At 46.1% G+C, this 18,279-nt stretch overlaps 4 protein-coding genes across 4 annotated transcripts; 2 read left to right on the top strand and 2 right to left on the bottom strand.

The window, feature by feature from the left end:
• Positions 1-2,454: 2,454 nt before the first annotated feature.
• CCR75_007174 (uncharacterized protein) lies at positions 2,455-2,694 on the top strand (the record flags this gene model as incomplete). The annotated part of the gene is made up of 1 exon (XM_067965238.1): positions 2,455-2,694. One exon carries the CDS (start codon positions 2,455-2,457, stop codon positions 2,692-2,694), a length of 240 nt encoding a protein of 79 aa, XP_067820353.1.
• A 9,806-nt stretch (positions 2,695-12,500) lies between these two features.
• CCR75_007175 (uncharacterized protein) lies at positions 12,501-14,696 on the bottom strand (the record flags this gene model as incomplete). The annotated part of the gene is made up of 1 exon (XM_067965239.1): positions 12,501-14,696. One exon carries the CDS (start codon positions 14,694-14,696, stop codon positions 12,501-12,503), a length of 2,196 nt encoding a protein of 731 aa, XP_067820354.1.
• Positions 14,697-14,822: 126 nt separating this feature from the next.
• CCR75_007176 (uncharacterized protein) lies at positions 14,823-16,651 on the top strand (the record flags this gene model as incomplete). The annotated part of the gene is made up of 6 exons (XM_067965240.1): positions 14,823-15,732; positions 15,798-15,972; positions 16,043-16,090; positions 16,115-16,185; positions 16,317-16,417; positions 16,599-16,651. Exons 1-6 carry the CDS (start codon positions 14,990-14,992, stop codon positions 16,649-16,651), a joined length of 1,191 nt encoding a protein of 396 aa, XP_067820351.1. The 5' UTR covers positions 14,823-14,989.
• A 700-nt stretch (positions 16,652-17,351) lies between these two features.
• On the bottom strand, positions 17,352-17,843 carry CCR75_007177 (uncharacterized protein; the record flags this gene model as incomplete). The annotated part of the gene is made up of 1 exon (XM_067965241.1): positions 17,352-17,843. The coding sequence occupies one exon, from the start codon at positions 17,841-17,843 to the stop codon at positions 17,352-17,354; it is 492 nt and encodes a 163-aa protein (XP_067820352.1).
• Positions 17,844-18,279: the final 436 nt, after the last annotated feature.

Below are 18,279 nucleotides of genomic sequence, written 5' to 3'. Positions count from 1 at the left end.
CGTGACGACAATTTACCAGAGTTCTTAGCGTGTTGGGTGAGGTCGCTTGCGCGCCCGCCACAACTGCCTCACTGCACGCAAGAGAAGCAGGTTTAATCGCTTCCTCGCTGTGCTAGGGTGTGTGCTTAAGTAGAGCGTGGCCGCATTACGACGTGCCCGCCTACATCCCTTAAATGGCCTTAAGTCGTGTCAGCTCCATCTATATAAACATTATAATATTGATAGGCCACACTAGTGGCTTTTATTGAGCCGAAGCTCGTGGTAGTGATAAAAAAATCGTTTTTTTTGCTTTGTCCAAAGCATTTAATGAGGGGATCCGGCATATTGATACACCCTCCCAGGTGTCATCAGTCTTAATTCTGAAAAAGCTGCTGATGTTGATTTATGCAACGAGACTGTGAGAATTTAACCCTTTCTACGCGCTGTGGCTGTATTGACACGACCAGCGGGCGAATTTTTTTGGTCTGGTAGACGCGGTGCTTGGACTTGAAATAGACGATATACCTGAGCGCACATATATTAGAATTTACTTTGGTTGTCTTAAACGGAAAAATGGCTTTTTAGCTTTTGTGCAACGTCAATATCTTCTCCAACAATTTGTCCGCAGCTTTTTAAAATTGTAATTGGATACTGAGTTGTTACACTATATTTAACTTGGGATTAAAAGGCATTTTCACGGCTATCTGGTTCGTGTTAAGTTACAACGATATGAATCACGGCTATCGAGTTAATGCTACGTCGCAATTTTTTACTACATTGATGCAGCTTGCAAAATGCTGCGGGTAATTCTACGAGTAATTTGCTTTTACGAGCCCCGCCATCTATCATCTTGTGACTATATCCTGGATATTGTTCCATTTGCTTCGAAGATTTAAAGCTACTATGAATTAAATTTGCTGATAGAATGCTAATAATTAATTTTATGAGCTCGAGCTAATGTACTAGGAACCCCTCCAACCGGTTGTATATAAAATTTCCTACACAAAAATTCCGTAACGTTTATCTTACACGCAATGATTTGTCTTGCACCTGTCGGATTCCAGCATGAGCATACCGTCGTCAATAGCTTGGTTCCATTTGCGCGTTGACTGCTATAAGCCGTACAAAACTCTCTTGAGCCTGAATTCGTGGTCTGGCTTCTTATTGTCAAGATCCGTCCGCTACACCATGTAGCTGTAGACGCCGTTAAAATGAGCCATTTAACGTCTATCTGGGGCTGTACTTGGCAGCCATCGCAAGAGCAATCTTAATAAAAGTACGCGTGGAAAGTATGTTCATAGTCGATTACGCACTTCTGTGAGAATCCCTTTGCCAACAGACGCGCTTTGTATGTACCTTTTTTATCTCGTCGTCTAATTTGTCTTTAATTAAAAAATTAACGGCATCGAATGGTGTAGCGCCATTATATGCAATAGTGGCATGTCTTGCTTCCACTTGCGTGCGTCGCTGAATTTAATTTTTTTATTAGCCGACTTATCCGTGATCGACATTTTCCCACTGTATTGACGATGTACACTGCCTCGGTATTGTTATAGCTCTCTTGTTCCGTGTTAGACACCCATCCTAGTACTTGGCGTCGACTTTGGTGCGTTTAGCTTGGCCAAGAGAATTTTTATCGTTTTTCGAACGATTGCATTCGTCTGTCAATTGCTGCCAAGCTGAAATTGTGTCTTTTCGTCGTGTTTTTTCACCTTTCTCATCCAATCTTCGCTGTTTAACGCGGTCCGCCGCACCACCCTCAGCACCTTGTAAATCGACTAGCACATGCTTGACTTCGTAGTACGTACTTCTTCCACCGACAAAGATGTCCTCCATGAGTTGTACGCCGCGGCTCTTTAGCACGCGCCACCGTCAAATTTCAAAATTGTTACGCTTTTCGTAATTAGGGTAATTCAATAAGCTGCACGTACTGACTGTGCATCCAAATAAGTTCGATTTTTTTTGGCATGCGCGACAACCAAAAACTTGTAAGCGTGTTCAACAATGGCTTCTTGGCGGCGCACAGTTTGTACTGCGACTGTTGCTGTTGAACGCATGCGGTGGTCAACTTTCTTGCATAAGCAGAGCCGTCATAATTGCTTCGCCCAGTTAAGTACAAAAATTGCATATTCGAGCATCGTACGCATTCCACCAGGGTACGGTTAGTGCACTCAGCGTTTCCGTTGAGTTGCGAAAAGTATGGTTATTTCAACCTATGTACGATGTCACGCTTGTTAAGAAACCTGGCCAACTTGTCTAGCTTATATGTTGAAGAAGCAGTGGTCGCTACAAAAAACGAGGCGGTCGGCCGACCTCTTCCGTTGGACGGTAGTTTCTATCCTCGGATGGTGTCGTAAAGTCAGGGCGAAAATGGTTAATGTCGAAGGGATGGAAGCATCGAAGCGAGTAGAAAAAGACATAGTACACTTCTACTTTTGCGTTGGCATCTTCCTATTCTAACAGGTTATGAGCTTAATGGATCATGCCGCCCGGCCAAAGACAGGGGCTGGTCGCGAAAGGGCCAGTCTACAAGGCAAAGACTTAGAAGTCAAGGCAGAGGCGTTGCCACAAAACACGGAGCAAAGGATGTTGGGCCGGCTTACGGAACTAGCGGAGCGTATGGCCAGGCTGGGGCGTCACAAGTGGCAAGGACCAGCCGATGGACAAGGAGTCCAGTGTGTTCGGGTCGGCAATAGGCCTGGAGCGAACCATTGATCGGCGTGCTTTCGACATGACACCGTCGAGGGCTCGATCGCCACATATGTCGCCAGGGACGTACTTCGGAATGAATCAACCGGGGTATGTAAGGGCGGCTGAGAATGTCGAGATGCCACAGGCGCCTCAGCCGGGGTTTGTAACGGGGTGTATCGTTACATGAGATTAACAATTATAGGTTGATAATTAATATATTATGTAAAAGGTAGATAATATTTGGAGAATATTACTTTACATATTAATATTCTAAAGGCTTATTTATTGGTAGATATAGACCATTATATCTACTTTCTCCGCGGTCCAGTAAGACATAACTTAACTATAAACTAATACAAAACATGTAATATAAGTCTTATATGTCCAGAAAAACATATAAGACTTTTATTACATGTTTTGTATTAGTTTATAGTTAAGTTAGTATTAAGTAGATAGAACACAAGAACTTAATTATATTAATACAGGTTTTAAATAACCCTCTTTAAAGCAAGTGTTTTAAAGAGTCTTCCTCTGCACGTAATAGTGCACGTGAAGTGACGTGAGGCACCACTCGCACTGAGGCAGTGCGAAGTGGACTTGTACTGAAGCAGTACAAGTCAGTAAAGCCCCGTTACAGGGTTACCACAACACTTGTGCCACCTCCAGTATATCACCACGCGCCACCGCAACAGGCCGCGCCGTATGCGAGGGTGCTGGACGCAAGACAGCGCAAGCTGAATATCCGTCTTTTTGACGGAAAAGAGCTTTACCAGGATTAAGAAGTTGGTTCCTATCTTGGGGGAAGTTCGTGCGGGAAGTCTTTTTTGCTGAGAGAGCGAGCGAATATCCATGGAGCGAGGGTGTGAAGATCGATATTCCTGGACACAATCTCACCGGAATGGCCCAGCGGTGACTACAACCGCCAAGTCGAAGGGTGGTGGCAAGAGAAGTCAACGTTGGAGCATGCCATGCAAAGGCTGCTCCACGAGTTTGCAAACAAGATCACGCCAGCACAGAGTATTAAACTATTCTGTCGCCAAGAGCCCCAAGCGCAGCTGCACAGGTCATTATTAGTATCTGGTCGGGGTAAGCGAGGCGTGCGGTGGAGCAGAAATTTTAGCACAGGACAACATTGTCCACTACGCTGACCCGGCGATGAAAGTCTCTATGCTGGCGCGTTGAATCTGACAAGGATTGATTACTTGCACCAAGCGGAGGAGCTTGCGCACTTCGGGCAATCGACCGAGATCGAGCTGCGTGGTCGTTATTAACGTCCGTAACGTGCGCGAAAGGCCGGAACGCATGAAGAGACAATCGGAAGTGCTACGGCTACGACAAACCTAAACACATTAAGTCTACGTGTCCGGTAAATAAGGTCGCAAGAGAGGCGAGCGACGACGTGGATTTTGTGCTTGCAGTGGACGACTCTAGTACTTATCACGGCTATTGGATCCGGATAGTGGCTCGAGCCGTTACCTGGTAAACGATGTGAAAGTGCTCGAGAACCGAGAGGACTATCAAAGTGAGTGTATTGCAGCTGACGGCGGGGCCCTGCGCATAACGAAGCGAGGAAGCGTCACAATCACGACGACCGTGATGGGCAAGGTCACCTAAGTACGACTCCTGGACGTCGAATATGCCGAGAACCTAGAAAGGAACATTATATCCTATGGAATTTTGAAGGATAAAGGCTTTAAGATAGCCAACATGGGTGATAACAGATTCGTCGGCAACCTCGACAGTTGGGTGGTCATCTTCGACGTGGACAAGAAGAACAACGTGCTTATTGTGCAAGATCACGATCGCGGAGGTGATAAACTATCATCGGATGTGCTAATGACAGCTATAGCGTAGAGCGAAATCGAAGTAAGTAAAGACGTGCAACAGGGCACGCTTATGCACTTTCACAGAAGGTTGGGCCATCTAAATTAAGACACGATCCTTCGAATGGCAAAGGATCCCGCCTCCGGTATACAGCTGACCGATGAATCACGTGCGAACGAACTGTCTAGCTTGCGCTCATGCCAAGCAGACCAAGAACTAGCGCAAGAATGCGCCGATCGATGTCATCGGAGGAGTCGATTGCTCTGACCTGAAGGGTCCCATGACTCCTCGCGACAGATTGGGATTCGTAATATGGTTAATTTTGGACAATCTAACGAACTACTGCAGAGTTTTCCTGGCACGTGACGGCCCAAAAGCATAAACATTTCATGGCATTTTTCGAGAGGCAGTTTAATTGTCGCATTCACGTACTACGAACAGACGGCGAAGGAGAATATCGAACTCTGGAATTCTTTTGCAAGGACACAGGAATTGCGAGGCAAATTTGTGAACCTAAAAACCAAGCCAGCAATGATAAGGCCGAAAGAAATGCATCGCACCATTTATAATATATGGTGCGTACCATGGTGTTGCGTGCGGTCTGCTGCTGAGCTTTTGGGGCGATGCGGCCGAGTATGCGGCCTACATACGAAATCGAAGCCCAAGTCTGGCGAAATGCTGGTCGGCTATCACCTCTACAAGTGTTGACAAAGAAGGTACCTGTTTTAAGTAAAATTGTGGCTTTTTTTTAGTCACCTTGCACTGTGCACCAGGACTCGAAGAACAAGTCATTAGGAGCTCGCGACAAACAAGGCGTGATCATAGGAAAGAGCGATGAAGTGAAGGGGTACCGTGTGTACATTCCAGGGGACAAGGTCGTGGTCGTAACTCAGCATGTCAAGAGCGTTGAGACCCTAACGAAGGAACAAACGATCAACTACGGCGATTGCACCTAAAGGAAGTTGATGAAGTTGCGTGCGACGGTTCCTACGATCAGGCCATGGAAACCGGTCTAAAAGACAAGTGGGTGGCAGCGATGGATGAGGAGCTGCGAGTCTTGGAAGACAACGATGTGTGGAATGTGGAAGTGCCGCAAAGGAAAGCCATATCCTACACACCAAATGGGTGTTAGACCAAGTTGGACGCAGACGGAGAGATCGATCGTTTTAAAGGCTTGTTGCCTGCGGAAACAAGCAGGTCTTCGGTGTTGACTGCGGCTTGACGTTAGCCGCGGTGATGGAATTGTGCACGATCAAGGTAATACTGGTACTTGCCTTATGTTGGCTGATACAACATGGTCTGGTGAAGCAAACGGCATGAAGGCGCCCATCGGTGACGACAGCAACGACCATAAATTAGAATATGTGTACCTGTAAAAAAACAATGCAAAAAGGGCGAGCCTACTATCCGAGACTTTCAGGCGTTAGTTAGTAGCCTTCTGTGTTTTGCCCGGTTTTCAAGGCCTGACATTAGCTTTGCGGTCAACAAAGCCACGAGACCTACGCATTAGCCCACTAGCAACGACTGGAAGTTAGCAAAACGCGTCGCGAGGTACCTGAAGACAACAAAAGACATGAAGCTTAACATGAGCCTTGAAGAAGAGAAAAATGATCTCACGGTGACAAGCTGGAGTGACTCAGACTTTGCGGCAGACAAGTCCGACCGCAAGTCAATTACAGGTGGAGTACTTACGGTGAGTAAAGTTATCGTGCATTTGAGCCGCAAAAAGCAGACTGGAGTATCCTTGTCGACCATGAAGGCCGGATACACCACGGCATCACATGTCGGACGAGAGCTGCTAGGATTGCGAGAGTTGCTGAAGGAGATTGGACTTCCTGTGATGGAGCCAATGTCCATGCTAATGGACAATCAAGCAGCAATCAAGATGTTAGAGTCAAAAGGAAGCATGGCGAGTGCGAAGCACGTGGACGTGCGCATAAATTTCATGTTTGATTTCGCCAAAAGTGGTATTGTCAAACCCGAATTCGTGGAGTCGAAGTTCATGCGAGCCGATCTGTTGACAAAGACACAGCCGGGACCTCGAGTGGCGGAACTACGTGGTTTGTTTAACCTTGTATGATTGATGCAGAAGGACTAGTGGAAGCGCGTCGTCTGAGGAGGAATGTTGAAGAAAAACGTGGCGGTTCGGCCGTCCTCTTCCGTTGGACGGTAGTGTCTACTCTCGCATGGTATCGTAAAGTCAGGGCGAAAATGGTTGGTGTCGAACGGATAGAGGCATCGAAGCGAATTAATAAAGACGTAATACTCTTCTACTTTTGCGTTGGCATCTCCCTATTTTAACATTGTATTCGTCGCCGTTTTCCGTTCTATGTTGCATGGCACACTCAAAGGGCTGTGTCTCTGCGAACGCCACAAGCTCTTAAACATTGTCAGCAACCTTCGACTTGTTCTTCACCAGGTACACTTTGGAAAAGCGTGATTTTCGTCGATGTAATGTGTAACACGGGCTAGAGTTGCCCTAATGTTACACAGTCCCCATTAAGTACATTTGGTACTTAAGGGGATGGTCAATTACTAAATAATAGTAATTAGACCCAACACTCGGGTGTGGTGCACATTTGTGACCAACCCTTGTGGATGTGATGCACATGGGTGCATTCACATTAGGAGGGATGACGCCCAGCGTCATCCATGATGACGGCTAGCGTCATCAGTTACGCGAGGTATCTATAAAGATACGCTCGCAATTCATTAGTGCGCACGAGGAGACGGATTACCGCTCCCGTGACGTCACTTCACCAGAGTTCTTAGTGGGTGATGGTCGCTTGCGCGCCCACCACAACTACCTCACTGCACGCAAGAGAAGCAGGTTTAACCGCTTCCTCGCTGTGCTAGGGTGTGTGCTTAAGTAGAGCGTGGCCGCATTACGACGTGCCCGCCTAGATAATGACAAGTAGCGAATATCTCCGAACTCTAAGGCGCTCATAGCACAATATCTATGACCACTTTAGAGCCCTTCTGCGATGTTTAATCAAATCGTACGAGGGTCTGCTAGCCAAGCGCACATCCGTATCATATCTTTCGCTAGCTTACTGACTTAAGGTCAATGCCGACGCCAGGCTTCTTCTTAACGATGCCATCAAGTCCTGGGGGACCGATGTGACCAAGTCGGAGATGCCATATGAACAACGCGGCGTCCCCTTGGAATTTGTTCTTACTTGCTGTATTCGCTTCGTCAATGCTCACACAACTTGAGCAATTTGCCCTTGCGTGTAACGATCTTGCGCTTTATTTCCTTTAGCTGATTAAAGATCTCATCACAGTTGACGGACATCAATCCAACGACTTCGCGAAGCCCCGTTAGAAAAATATGCTTTACAGCTCTGGAATGCGACACACGTATGTGAGCACCCTTATTCATTCCTCTAAATGTCTTCATTTCTACGCTGATGTTGCCACTACCGATCGCCTGAGCTGCACCGTCGTTAGCAAGATCAAATGAAATCCTTGAAACTTCTCATGAACGCTTTGGGATCACCATGCAATTTGCCGCACCAGAATTGACTAGTCATGCGCCACTTGCTAACGCTGCCGTCACTGCTTCATTATCACCGTCACCAAAGTCTAGATTGATTTCGAAGCTGTCTTGTGCCCGACATTGACACGGTGCGACGTTGCCAATCCGCATGGTCTTGGATCCGTGGGGCACTTCTCAATCCAATGTCCGTACTTGCCGTAGCCGTAATAAGTGCGGGCCCTCTTCACCGGCTACCCTTTGCGCTTGGTATATTTCATCTTGAACGCTTGCCAAACGTAACTCCGCCGCCGCCCTGCTCCTTGCGCTTAATGTAGTCGAAACGTCATTAACTTTCACTGGAATGTGTCCGCAAGCGACCGTAACGCCGTGATCAAGAGTTGATATGTGTCCTAGATGCTTCCGAGTAGCTTATCAAGACCCTCGCTTACAAGAGACCTCATAGCTGTGGTCTTGTTGGAGCATTCAAGAACATCATCATTCCTTCCATCTTGGCTGTAAAAAAGTTAATGATTAGAAGCTTGTTCGCGAGGCTTATCTTTTGAAGTGTCCTTCAAACTACGACAATGCATCATTCGCACCACTTGACGATCGAAGTAGTAGTCTTTCATCGCAAGACTTATGATAGCTATTCCTTTTCGAGACTTCCTTTTGGAGGTCGCCTGGCCCATCGCATTCGTGCATTGCTCCAGTTAGTTTTTCTAGAATTAATTTCAGACATAATATTTCAGTTTTACATTTACTTGTCACTTCCCAGAGGTCCCTTTTCTCCACCACTATCTGTATCTTGAACTTACACGTGTGGGAGTTAGTGCCGTCGATCTTATTGTTCCGACGTGGCGAAGAAGAATTCATGGTGGTGAAGGCAGCGTCTGGAACAGGTAAGCAGAGTTTGGGGGCTTGGACTCAAAATTTTGAAGTTGAAGGTTGCTGATAATCTGTTGACAAAAAGCGAAGGAAATCATGCCTCAGTGCGTGATCTCTATTTACGTCCCTTTAAGGCAACCATTGCCTAAGATGCTTCTAGATCGTTCTAGAAGCTTCTTACGTTGTATACTGACGTCATACCTGCCGTCGGACACCCACCCGTCGTCGGAAACCTTTGTTGGAGGTTTATACCGGCCACTTGGGGTATATTTTTTAGGGTTATCTGGCGTCTATTTTTGTGCGCGATTTTTGCGTTGTAGAACACGCAGGACCTTCAGCGCTGCTCTGTGATCTTTGTTATCGACGTTGAACATTTTGTCGACAACGCTCACAGCATTATGCTGCACTGAAACCGGCAATTTTCTGTCTGACTCGTTGCCTTCGTCGGATCGGGATTTGTTTCGTCTGCTAGCCTAACACCAATTTCACCAGCTCGTTGTCCGTCAACCCAACGTGCGCGTACTGCGCTTCCTCGAATAAATATATAAGGTTTGCGACTGACATGGGTTAGGGAATATGAAGGGCGTCGATCGCATCTTGAAGTTCGTTTTCGATTGCTTCTTCCTCTGTGTCGAGATCCAATTCATTGCGCGCTTGAATAAGATTGTCGGAAAGTCCAGTGTGTATAAAGCAATTAGCGATAACGACTCTGGCAGCTCTCCCCATTCAATTTTGCTTCCGCATTGCCACAAGCTGATCAACGCTGTAAATTTTTGTAGCGCCTTGTTCGTCCCGATCGAGCGCGTCCAGCAGCTGATAGCGGCGATAACGACATTTAAAAGCTGCAATGATTCAAGCATCTATAGGCTGAATCTTTGATGTTACATTTGGCGGGAGCGGGTAGTTCAACATTAGAGAGTTTCAATTATTCAAGGATGTGCGATGACGCATTATCGTACAGAAGTAAGACTTGTCGATTCTTCGCTTTTAGTTCATCGTCAAAGCATTTTAGTCACTCGCTTGTCATCCAGCTTTCCTATATCAGCGACAAAAGAAGCCAAGCTCCTCGCCAGATTTTTTATTGAATGCTCGAGGTTTTTGTGCGTGACCGATGATTAACGGTTTGAGCCGATATGAGCCATCTGTACTTGCAGTGAAAACAAGAGTTAATCTTATTTCGTCTTTCTTTGACCTTTTGATTTGCGTGCGCGCAATGATTTTGTCCGAAGCCTTTTGATAGAAGAGACCAGACTCATCCATTATAGATGTCGCGTAGTTCGTATTTTTGCAGCTTTTCTGTCAGGGCTGGTAGCGCTTCTTCGGTCGTCTCCATGTCAGCAGATCCGCTCTCGCCGTGCGACTTGAAAGCGTTGAAGCCATGGAGAGACTTGAGTTTCTCAATTGATTTGAGAAGGAAGGCGCGTTTTCGATATTAAGGTGCTCTGCGAACCTTGCAGCATTTGACTTAAAAAGCTCTGTTGTGATACAGACACGCCGGGCTATGCATTGATGATCCCACTCTGTAAGTACTTGATCTAGTTTGCGGTGTGTTTGGCAGTGCGAGCGCGCTACAAAGTTCATATAGAGTACCAGTAGCCTTTTGTGTAAAAAGAAGATTTCCGAAAAACAATCTACCTATGCCTCGAAGCTGTTGAATACAAGCTTCACATTGCATCGCTTTTTCAAAATGGAACTTATTGTGCTTTATGTAGGAGGCTTTGGTGGGTTGAATTATTGCTTGGCCCAAGCGCAAAGACAGATTAGGTCAGGCGTGGCAATTTATCAAGCTTTTGGCAGATTTCAAGCTTTTCTTTGTCGTGAGTTTTCGAGAGCTAACTTGCTTTAGGGGTATCTTTTCTGGGGATTTTTTTATTTGCGGTCTTGGAATTAAGTTTTGTTGTGTTTTGGGTCGGAAGGAAGAAGAGCAGTTTAACGCTTGTTTTGATTTTATGGCACATGGCACTTCCAGCCAATCAGAGTGCGCACCTCTTTTGTTCAATAGAGTATCAGCCATGAAAGGTAGATCACGTATCCGGTATCCTTCGATAATTGATATTATTGTTGTCCACGAAAAATATCATTTAGCAGAGGTTATACTGTAGTACAGAAGTACCGGAGCCTTTACTTTATAAGCCGCTGAGGTCCGACGACTTTATGCTCCCATCGTAATGCCAGGGACAGAACTTCAAACATCCAAACGCGTGTTGCTACAGCTTCTGTGCCGTGCACAATGCCACCGTAGCTGTACGTGACTGCATTATCGTTTCCTAATTCTTCTTCATATAAGGTCCTGTAACGCCACAAGGTAAGTATAGGCCTCGTTCGAGATTGCGAATTCGAAATGAGCCACATACCATGCAAACATGTCCAGCCACTTATCCTGCCTGCCCTCACCCCGAATCTCTGCCATCTCGTCTTCGCATCGTTTTCGCAATCGATTGCGATCAATGGACCGAAAGAGAATGGCGTAGCCCGTATCAATTTGAAATCGTGAGATCAAAAACAAGGACTCGACAGTTCTCATTGTCCCAGCGCTTGTCATTACACGATGCATGATAACGTTATAGTCATCAACGACTTGTAAGACCTTAAGAGACAATCGCATCGTCGACGAGTAGAGTCCCGCAAGACCTCGCGGAGAAGACACCACGCGCCAGGCGCGCAAAGACATTTCGAGTGGGCTGTAACCAATGAAGCGCTTCTTTAGCGTAAATTTAACGTGATCTGGCGCCTCCCGTCGCTGTTCTCGCCAGCCAAAGAGTTCAAGACCCGTGGTGAGATAACTGTTGTGCTCCATGAAGCTTGCAATCTCTTGAAAGGCTTTAAAGGCGAGTTGGTGGCACTCCGCGATGGTCAAGGGATCCAAGATCTCCTCAGCAATCTGCAGGAATACGGGATTTGTTTGTTAAAAGTAAAGGTGTCCTTATTGTGCGCGCCAACATCCAGTAGGACTCATTTTGAGCCCGAATGCCGCAAACACCGCGCAAGTACCTACCGCGATTAAAGGCGGCTCGAGCGTCACTTGTGGCGTAATTTCTAGCAGATGCTCCGTCTTGAGCTGAAATTTAGTGAACATCGCCCTCATCAATTTCAGGTCTTTATTCTCTTGATCTAGTTGCTGCTTCTTCATAGATAGCTGCATGTACTGCTCGACCAATTCTTCCGAGGCGCTGTGCCCTTCATCGCAACCTAGTGCCCCTGCAACGTCACGCCATGCCATCTGCTGCTGCTTACGCTGTAGCGTGCACGCATACTTGAGCTCTAACTCGCTCGCTTCTGAACGTAAAACGCTCAAGAGATTCTAAACAAAAAAGAATCGTGACGGTATCCATAAACATGTGAGCGAGCGAAGGTACCAGGTCGTAAATACCTGCTTTCGATAGTAGCTGTTCTTAACGTGCTCCCGCTGGCGAGCCCGCTTGGCTTCGTCTGTCTGCATAGTTCACAAGTGCGTCTTTCCTGCTCTATATATCAAAAAGTTGTAGACTGACGAAGAATGGCTAGCATGGGAGACGAGCCAAGAAAAGCAAATCGCATAACGAAGCTATTGATGACGAGAGAAGGACACAATCTTGGAAAATGAAGCATTGACAAATTACACTCTTTGATTCAAGCCTGAGGCCAGTAGGTGGCTTTTATAGTTTTATAATTTTTCTTCAGCTCGTGTCAAAATCGCTTGCACCTTCGCATCCTTCCGTATGGCTTTCTCCCACAATTTATTCGCCTTCATCTTTTCGACACAATTCACGATCGCTGAGTGCTGGCCAAGTTCTTCTAATACGTGAAGCGACAAGACATATGCAGTGCTATTGACCACCATACCACATGAGTGTGCCTCTGTCAGCAACGCCGCTACATCAGCGCCCAGACCACTAGTCCGTGATCGGATAATTGCGCGCTCAATTGTCCACGCGTCCCATGTCACAATCGTGCGATATCGCATGAGGAAAGCCAAATACGATAGTTCCATGTCTTTAACGACAAAAACTGTTTGAGGTAAAGTTGCTTGGCTTTCGTCTTGGACTTGTTGAATTTGCTTTGATATAACCTCAAACACGCGCATTGTAACACGCCGACTCATTGGTTGATGGCCTTGTGCTTGCCAACGGTCTAGACACACCAGCAGTGTCAAGAAATCGTTATTAGACTGGCAAATGTTCACGATGAGTGAGTTTAGATGTGCGCGCTGTTTCGGGTATTGCTTGTCAAAGCAACGTTCAACTCGTAATCGTTCAAATACGCTGGCATCACTTAATTCATCTCCACCTCGTTGTCCACCAGCGAGCAGTGGATACAGCAACTGTGAGTAAATCTCTGGTCGCAATTTCACATCCTGATGCCTGTGCGCTGCATGCATAAGACCGAGAGCTACAGACAGGTCACCGCCATGTAAACTTTGCAGAATCCCTTGCGAAAACGAGTGTACAGTGCACGGAATCACATTCGGAAACCTTTCGAATAATTCCTTTATTGTTGGACATTCGTTTAATCTTTGATTCGCGTCAATTTGTTTGCCTTTTCCACGGATGTTTGCTCGGAACTGCGCAATACTTTTAAATAATTCACGGAGTGTTCGGTTGCTCATCAAATTTCTGCACAGCTGCATCTCGTGCAGGAGCTCCATCATGTGCTTATAATTCCCATCCAGTATGGCGTAGTGCAGCAGATAATTGACAATGCTGCTGTCTAAGCCCTCAATTCTAGAGACAAGACCACATTCTTTTGCATGCACGTACAATTCGGCAATTTTCAATCGTTTTGTATCGTCTGGAGCACTCTCCACAACATGCGCAAATGATCCGGCATCAACCGGTACGCAGTGGCGTAATCCAAACTTCAGTAGCAGCTTGGCTGCATCGTGCTGACCAGCGGCTGCTGCAGAACTAACTGCAATTGAAATTCGTTTCGAATCGAGTGCCATCGCACACGGAAATCGTTCGAAATACTCAATGATCATTTCTCCCGTCGCTTCGGCACAGCCTTTTGTGCCACCAAGAGCCTTAAGATCTTCTCTAGAAAGCTCTTTGTCAGCTGACGCCAATACAAAAAATTCCGGCCGATGCAAAATAAGTCTCACGAGAGAATGAGCTGATGAGTAGCTAGTATGCATTTTAAGCTTCTCTAACGAGTTAAGAAGCGTTTCTACTCGAAGTCGCAGTTCACGTTCCTGTTCTTCCATCACTTTATTTGTGCACTCCATTCGAAGCAAGAAATTAAGGGCATCCGCTTCATGGACTCCTTGATGATTATATCTGCCGACAATTTCTCTTTGATAGAACTCTTTCATAGCCTTTTCGCGGTGCATGTCCAACATAGCCCAAAGCGCAAAGCGGCACATTTGCATTCTCACGTCCGTCAGTGCTTGCCACGTTGTGCGCGCAGTACGCTTAACTTGAACGTTTCCTTGCTTTTCGTCATTTACAAATTCCATGTAGCTATTCCATACGTCCTCGTCGCGACCCTCGCGCGATGCCTTGTACAAGAGCGACAGATAAAGCGACTCCTCGAGCCTTGTGCCATATAAACGCAGCTCATGGAACGCTTTAAGGGACGCCGAATAAGTTGTACCCGGATTTGATATGCATTGTAATAATTCAGATTGTAGGTCCGAGTCAAAGTGTCGACTCGTACCTGAAGACGTGTGTTGAGATAGGACGACTGCAGGTAGAGCAGGCGGGGTCACCTCTGTGCAAAAAAAACGCAAAGCATCCGCGGCTCCTTCAACAGAACAAGGAGTTGGATTGTATACAGTGGCAGATGAAAGTGCCGACAGGTAGTGTGCCGGTTGTGATGCGCATAGTTGCTGCACTCGTAGGCCAAGTTGACGAAATTGATGCATTTCGGAAGTGCGGCATCACTAGGTACAATGTACCACAACATAATTCATTTGTATCGATAATTCTCAATTCACTTGACGATCTATGTATAGGTGAAAAGTGAGAGCTTATTCTCAAAATTTCACTAAAATCTACAACATGCGATTTGGGAAAATTGAGCTGTGCAGACTAATTTATATAATTTTATCTTAAACGGTCCATTTAAAACATCAATGTGAGCGAGTGAGGTCAGAGTGACGGTCTCACTTCAACTTGTGCTTGCTTCCAGCTACATCAAAACGCATCGGTTGCCTTCATGTCGAACAAACAAGCGAGCTCTTCGTTTTATAAAGCCCCGAATCGACAGCCTTATTTTGCAGAAACAGCTGTCTTCCCGCCTTTGCCACGGCTACCTCCCCCGGATGTCTTTCACGAAACCGAATCGACGAGAAAGGCGCCGTCTGCATGCATTGCACGCCCAAGGCGCTTTGGGACAAAGATCACTAATCTGCAGAATGCTCGTGATGTCGACTCTTTTGTCTTGAAAATTGAAAACAAATTGCCTCCATCGATTGCCTCGAATGGACCGCAGCGATATTCTCACACGAAACAGCCTCTATCGCCTTTAATAAAACAACCGTCTGCTGCTGAAAACACACCAGTGGGGAACCACGAGAAGACACCAGTTTTGTCAGCGAAGAAAAAAACAATTGCTTTGCAGGAAAATGCAGAAAATAGTTGCCTTCAAATACCAGGAAGAGACCATCAATCTCGTAAACTTCCAGATTGGAGCCCCATCAAGCCCCCCTTGCAGCCTGGGCGCTCTATCTGGAGTATTGACCCTGACGAGCTTTCTGAACTTGAACTTGAAATGGCTGCTATCACAAAAGATCTCGCTGATTCAGCTCAAAAGGTTACCTATGCCGAGGCGAGCAAGTGCGCTCTTCCCGGATGCGGTGGAAGACGAGCTTCGCAGCCTCAAGTTAAAGAAAATTTGCCGCGAAGTTATAAGCGGTACTACGGACTGCCGATAATCCCATCCTATGCGCCATTCTGCAGGTACCTCATCATCAGCGATTATTTAATAGGAAGAGCTGACGAATGCTCTTATGTGATTTATGTAGCTGGGAATCGCAATCGACACCAATGGCAGAGGACAAGAACGTTGTCCTTTTAAGCTCAAATATTAAGAAAAAGCATTCCAATGCAACGAATCGAGACAAAACTCTTGGCCTTTCAGCCGACACGCCTACCTTTTTCCCCCGCCAATCGACGGAAATGAACGAAATTTTGCAACTTGTCAGCATTGACTATCTTTCTTTATTTTGGTATACCTAACAAATCTATATTATAATTTACGCTGTTCAAGGTCACGCTGGCGTCAAAGAAGATCGCCCCACACATGGACTGGTGGCCGGTAACCTGGCGTTAATTTCTTTAGACTAATCCATGCGAGTTTGTTCTAATGAATGAGATTTGGATTACAGGGGGATTGGAAATGTATAAATTGCGGTGAGCCTTTTTAAAGCTACAAATTGCCATATTCGCTGACTTTGTTGATTAGGCAACCACGTACTGCTTCAAGACTATCGGCTTCTTTCTCTTTTAAGTTTGAGGCTAATAATTTGCTTTTTGGGACTTAGAACTTTTCTTACAGAGACACGTGCAAGCGATGCCGAGTTGGCCGACAAGAAGATGCTGGTTTTGTGTACTCACCAAACTCAGTCGGCTCGTCCATTTAGTCGTAAGCGACGACAAATTTATATTAAATTCATTATTTAACACAATGAGTATTCAAAAAAAGCCAGCATTCCGGATCTTTTTGATCCCAATGTAACTGTACGATTGTCAAAAGCGATACAGACCGCAGTTTTGAATTTTGAATTTTGAATTTTGAATTTTGCATTGTGCATTTCTTTTCTAAGTTCAGCGGTCGGTGGCAGATGCTGCTGCACCAGTTGCTCCAGCTGACATCTAAATCTGCGACTTGCTTGCGTGACTGTTTATATATTGTTCGGGTGGCACGATCCTTTCATGTGTCCTAATCCACATAGCAGACTTCGAAATTTGCACAATTTGCAGTCACCAAAGTCCGTGGTGCAATACATTAGAAGGCCGAAATTACTGACAAGAATTGGCTTATGCGTTGCAAATGACGCCAGATTTAACGTTATAAATATTCGCTGACGCTCGGCGTGGTCGACTCTGTAACTGTATATTTTTTTTGCACCATTCTGTCATTCCATATTATTAATATTGGGATATAGTGCTTACCTGTAAGTATCGGAAGGCGCGCCAACTAGCTTTTTGTTGCGACTTCCGTCCAGTGCTCCAAGTCACATGTCTCAGTAACAAAGTCCATCGCTGCCTTTAATTTCTAAGCGACTTTTCATATACTTAAAGTGATTGGTAACTTTTGGTCAAAGGTTAAAGCACGAGAACTATGGAATGAAAGGCTAGATCAATAAAAAAATGGGTGCTAGATTAATTGTTAAATATGGACATGGCATGCATGGCTTGTCGTCAACATCTTCCGTTGATGAGCTGGTCGAACTGATGAACCATGGACCGCAATATTTACGATCGGAGCGCCAATTTCCAGTACATTGTCGATTGGATTTTTTGGTTATCGCATTAACGAACGCACATTTGGTTCGTTGTAGGTGCGAGAGGTAACTCTAATCAGAATTGTTTCCTGATACATCGAGGCATCCGTAAAAGCTTTTCAGCAGTTTTGTAATTTTGCAATTTTGCTTTTCACAACGAGTCATGACCAGAGGTGGGCACTTGCAAAGCGACTCCTCAAGCTCCAGCAGAAAAGCATTAAGAAATAGTACACGCTCCCGCACGACAGTCTTTGAATTTTTGCCGAGGAAACAGCCCTGCATGACGGGAAATTCCGTGTCCACAAATACTCGCTCGAGGAAGGGGGCGAGTAGGCAGCTTTTATTGCCGTCGCAGCAAACGACGTGGTCCTGGAAGTGGCGGCGCGTGAGCTGCTGCAGTTGCAGAAAGGCAGAGAAGCGGCGGTAGACGAGGTCGTCGAAGCGGTCAGCCTGCACGCGGATTGCGTAGTCGGTGTGACCTCCAACCTTATGAGTGGCCACGATGCTGGAGCGCAACTCACTGAGGGCGATGGCGGATCTGGTGGGCGAATTTGGTGGCAGCATCTTTGCAATCACGACACTTAAGAAGCTTATGGAAAGTTCTGAAATAAACAATCTGCCTGACAGTTTGCCTTCGCGGTAGAAAGGCATCAGAAGATTGCAACTTCACACACACACTTGAGCCTGATTACTGCCACCATTGCTTAACAAGTAAAAAACATCCGGACGTTCAGTAATCCCGTCGCTGCGCTGGACGCTACGCACGTCAGTCGACGGATATCACCTGATTGTCACTGCTCGAAACTGACACGTAAAAAGCTTTAACACAATTTGCGCGGCAATAATCGCCGTTAGCGATACCGCTCAAGGCATCTTCCCTACCTTAATTCTTGTATGATATCCATTCCGTGTATCACAATTGGAATAGAGTAGTTGCATTGCACGCTGCGATACTTGTCGACGGTGACGTCAATACCGTATGGTATTGCACCATGGGTGA

This window comes from Bremia lactucae, linkage group LG1, assembly GCF_004359215.1.
Source record: "Bremia lactucae strain SF5 linkage group LG1, whole genome shotgun sequence".
Taxonomy (NCBI): domain Eukaryota; phylum Oomycota; class Peronosporomycetes; order Peronosporales; family Peronosporaceae; genus Bremia; species Bremia lactucae.
Note: the sequence above shows the minus strand (reverse complement) of the source record. Positions and strands in the feature narration are given on the sequence as shown.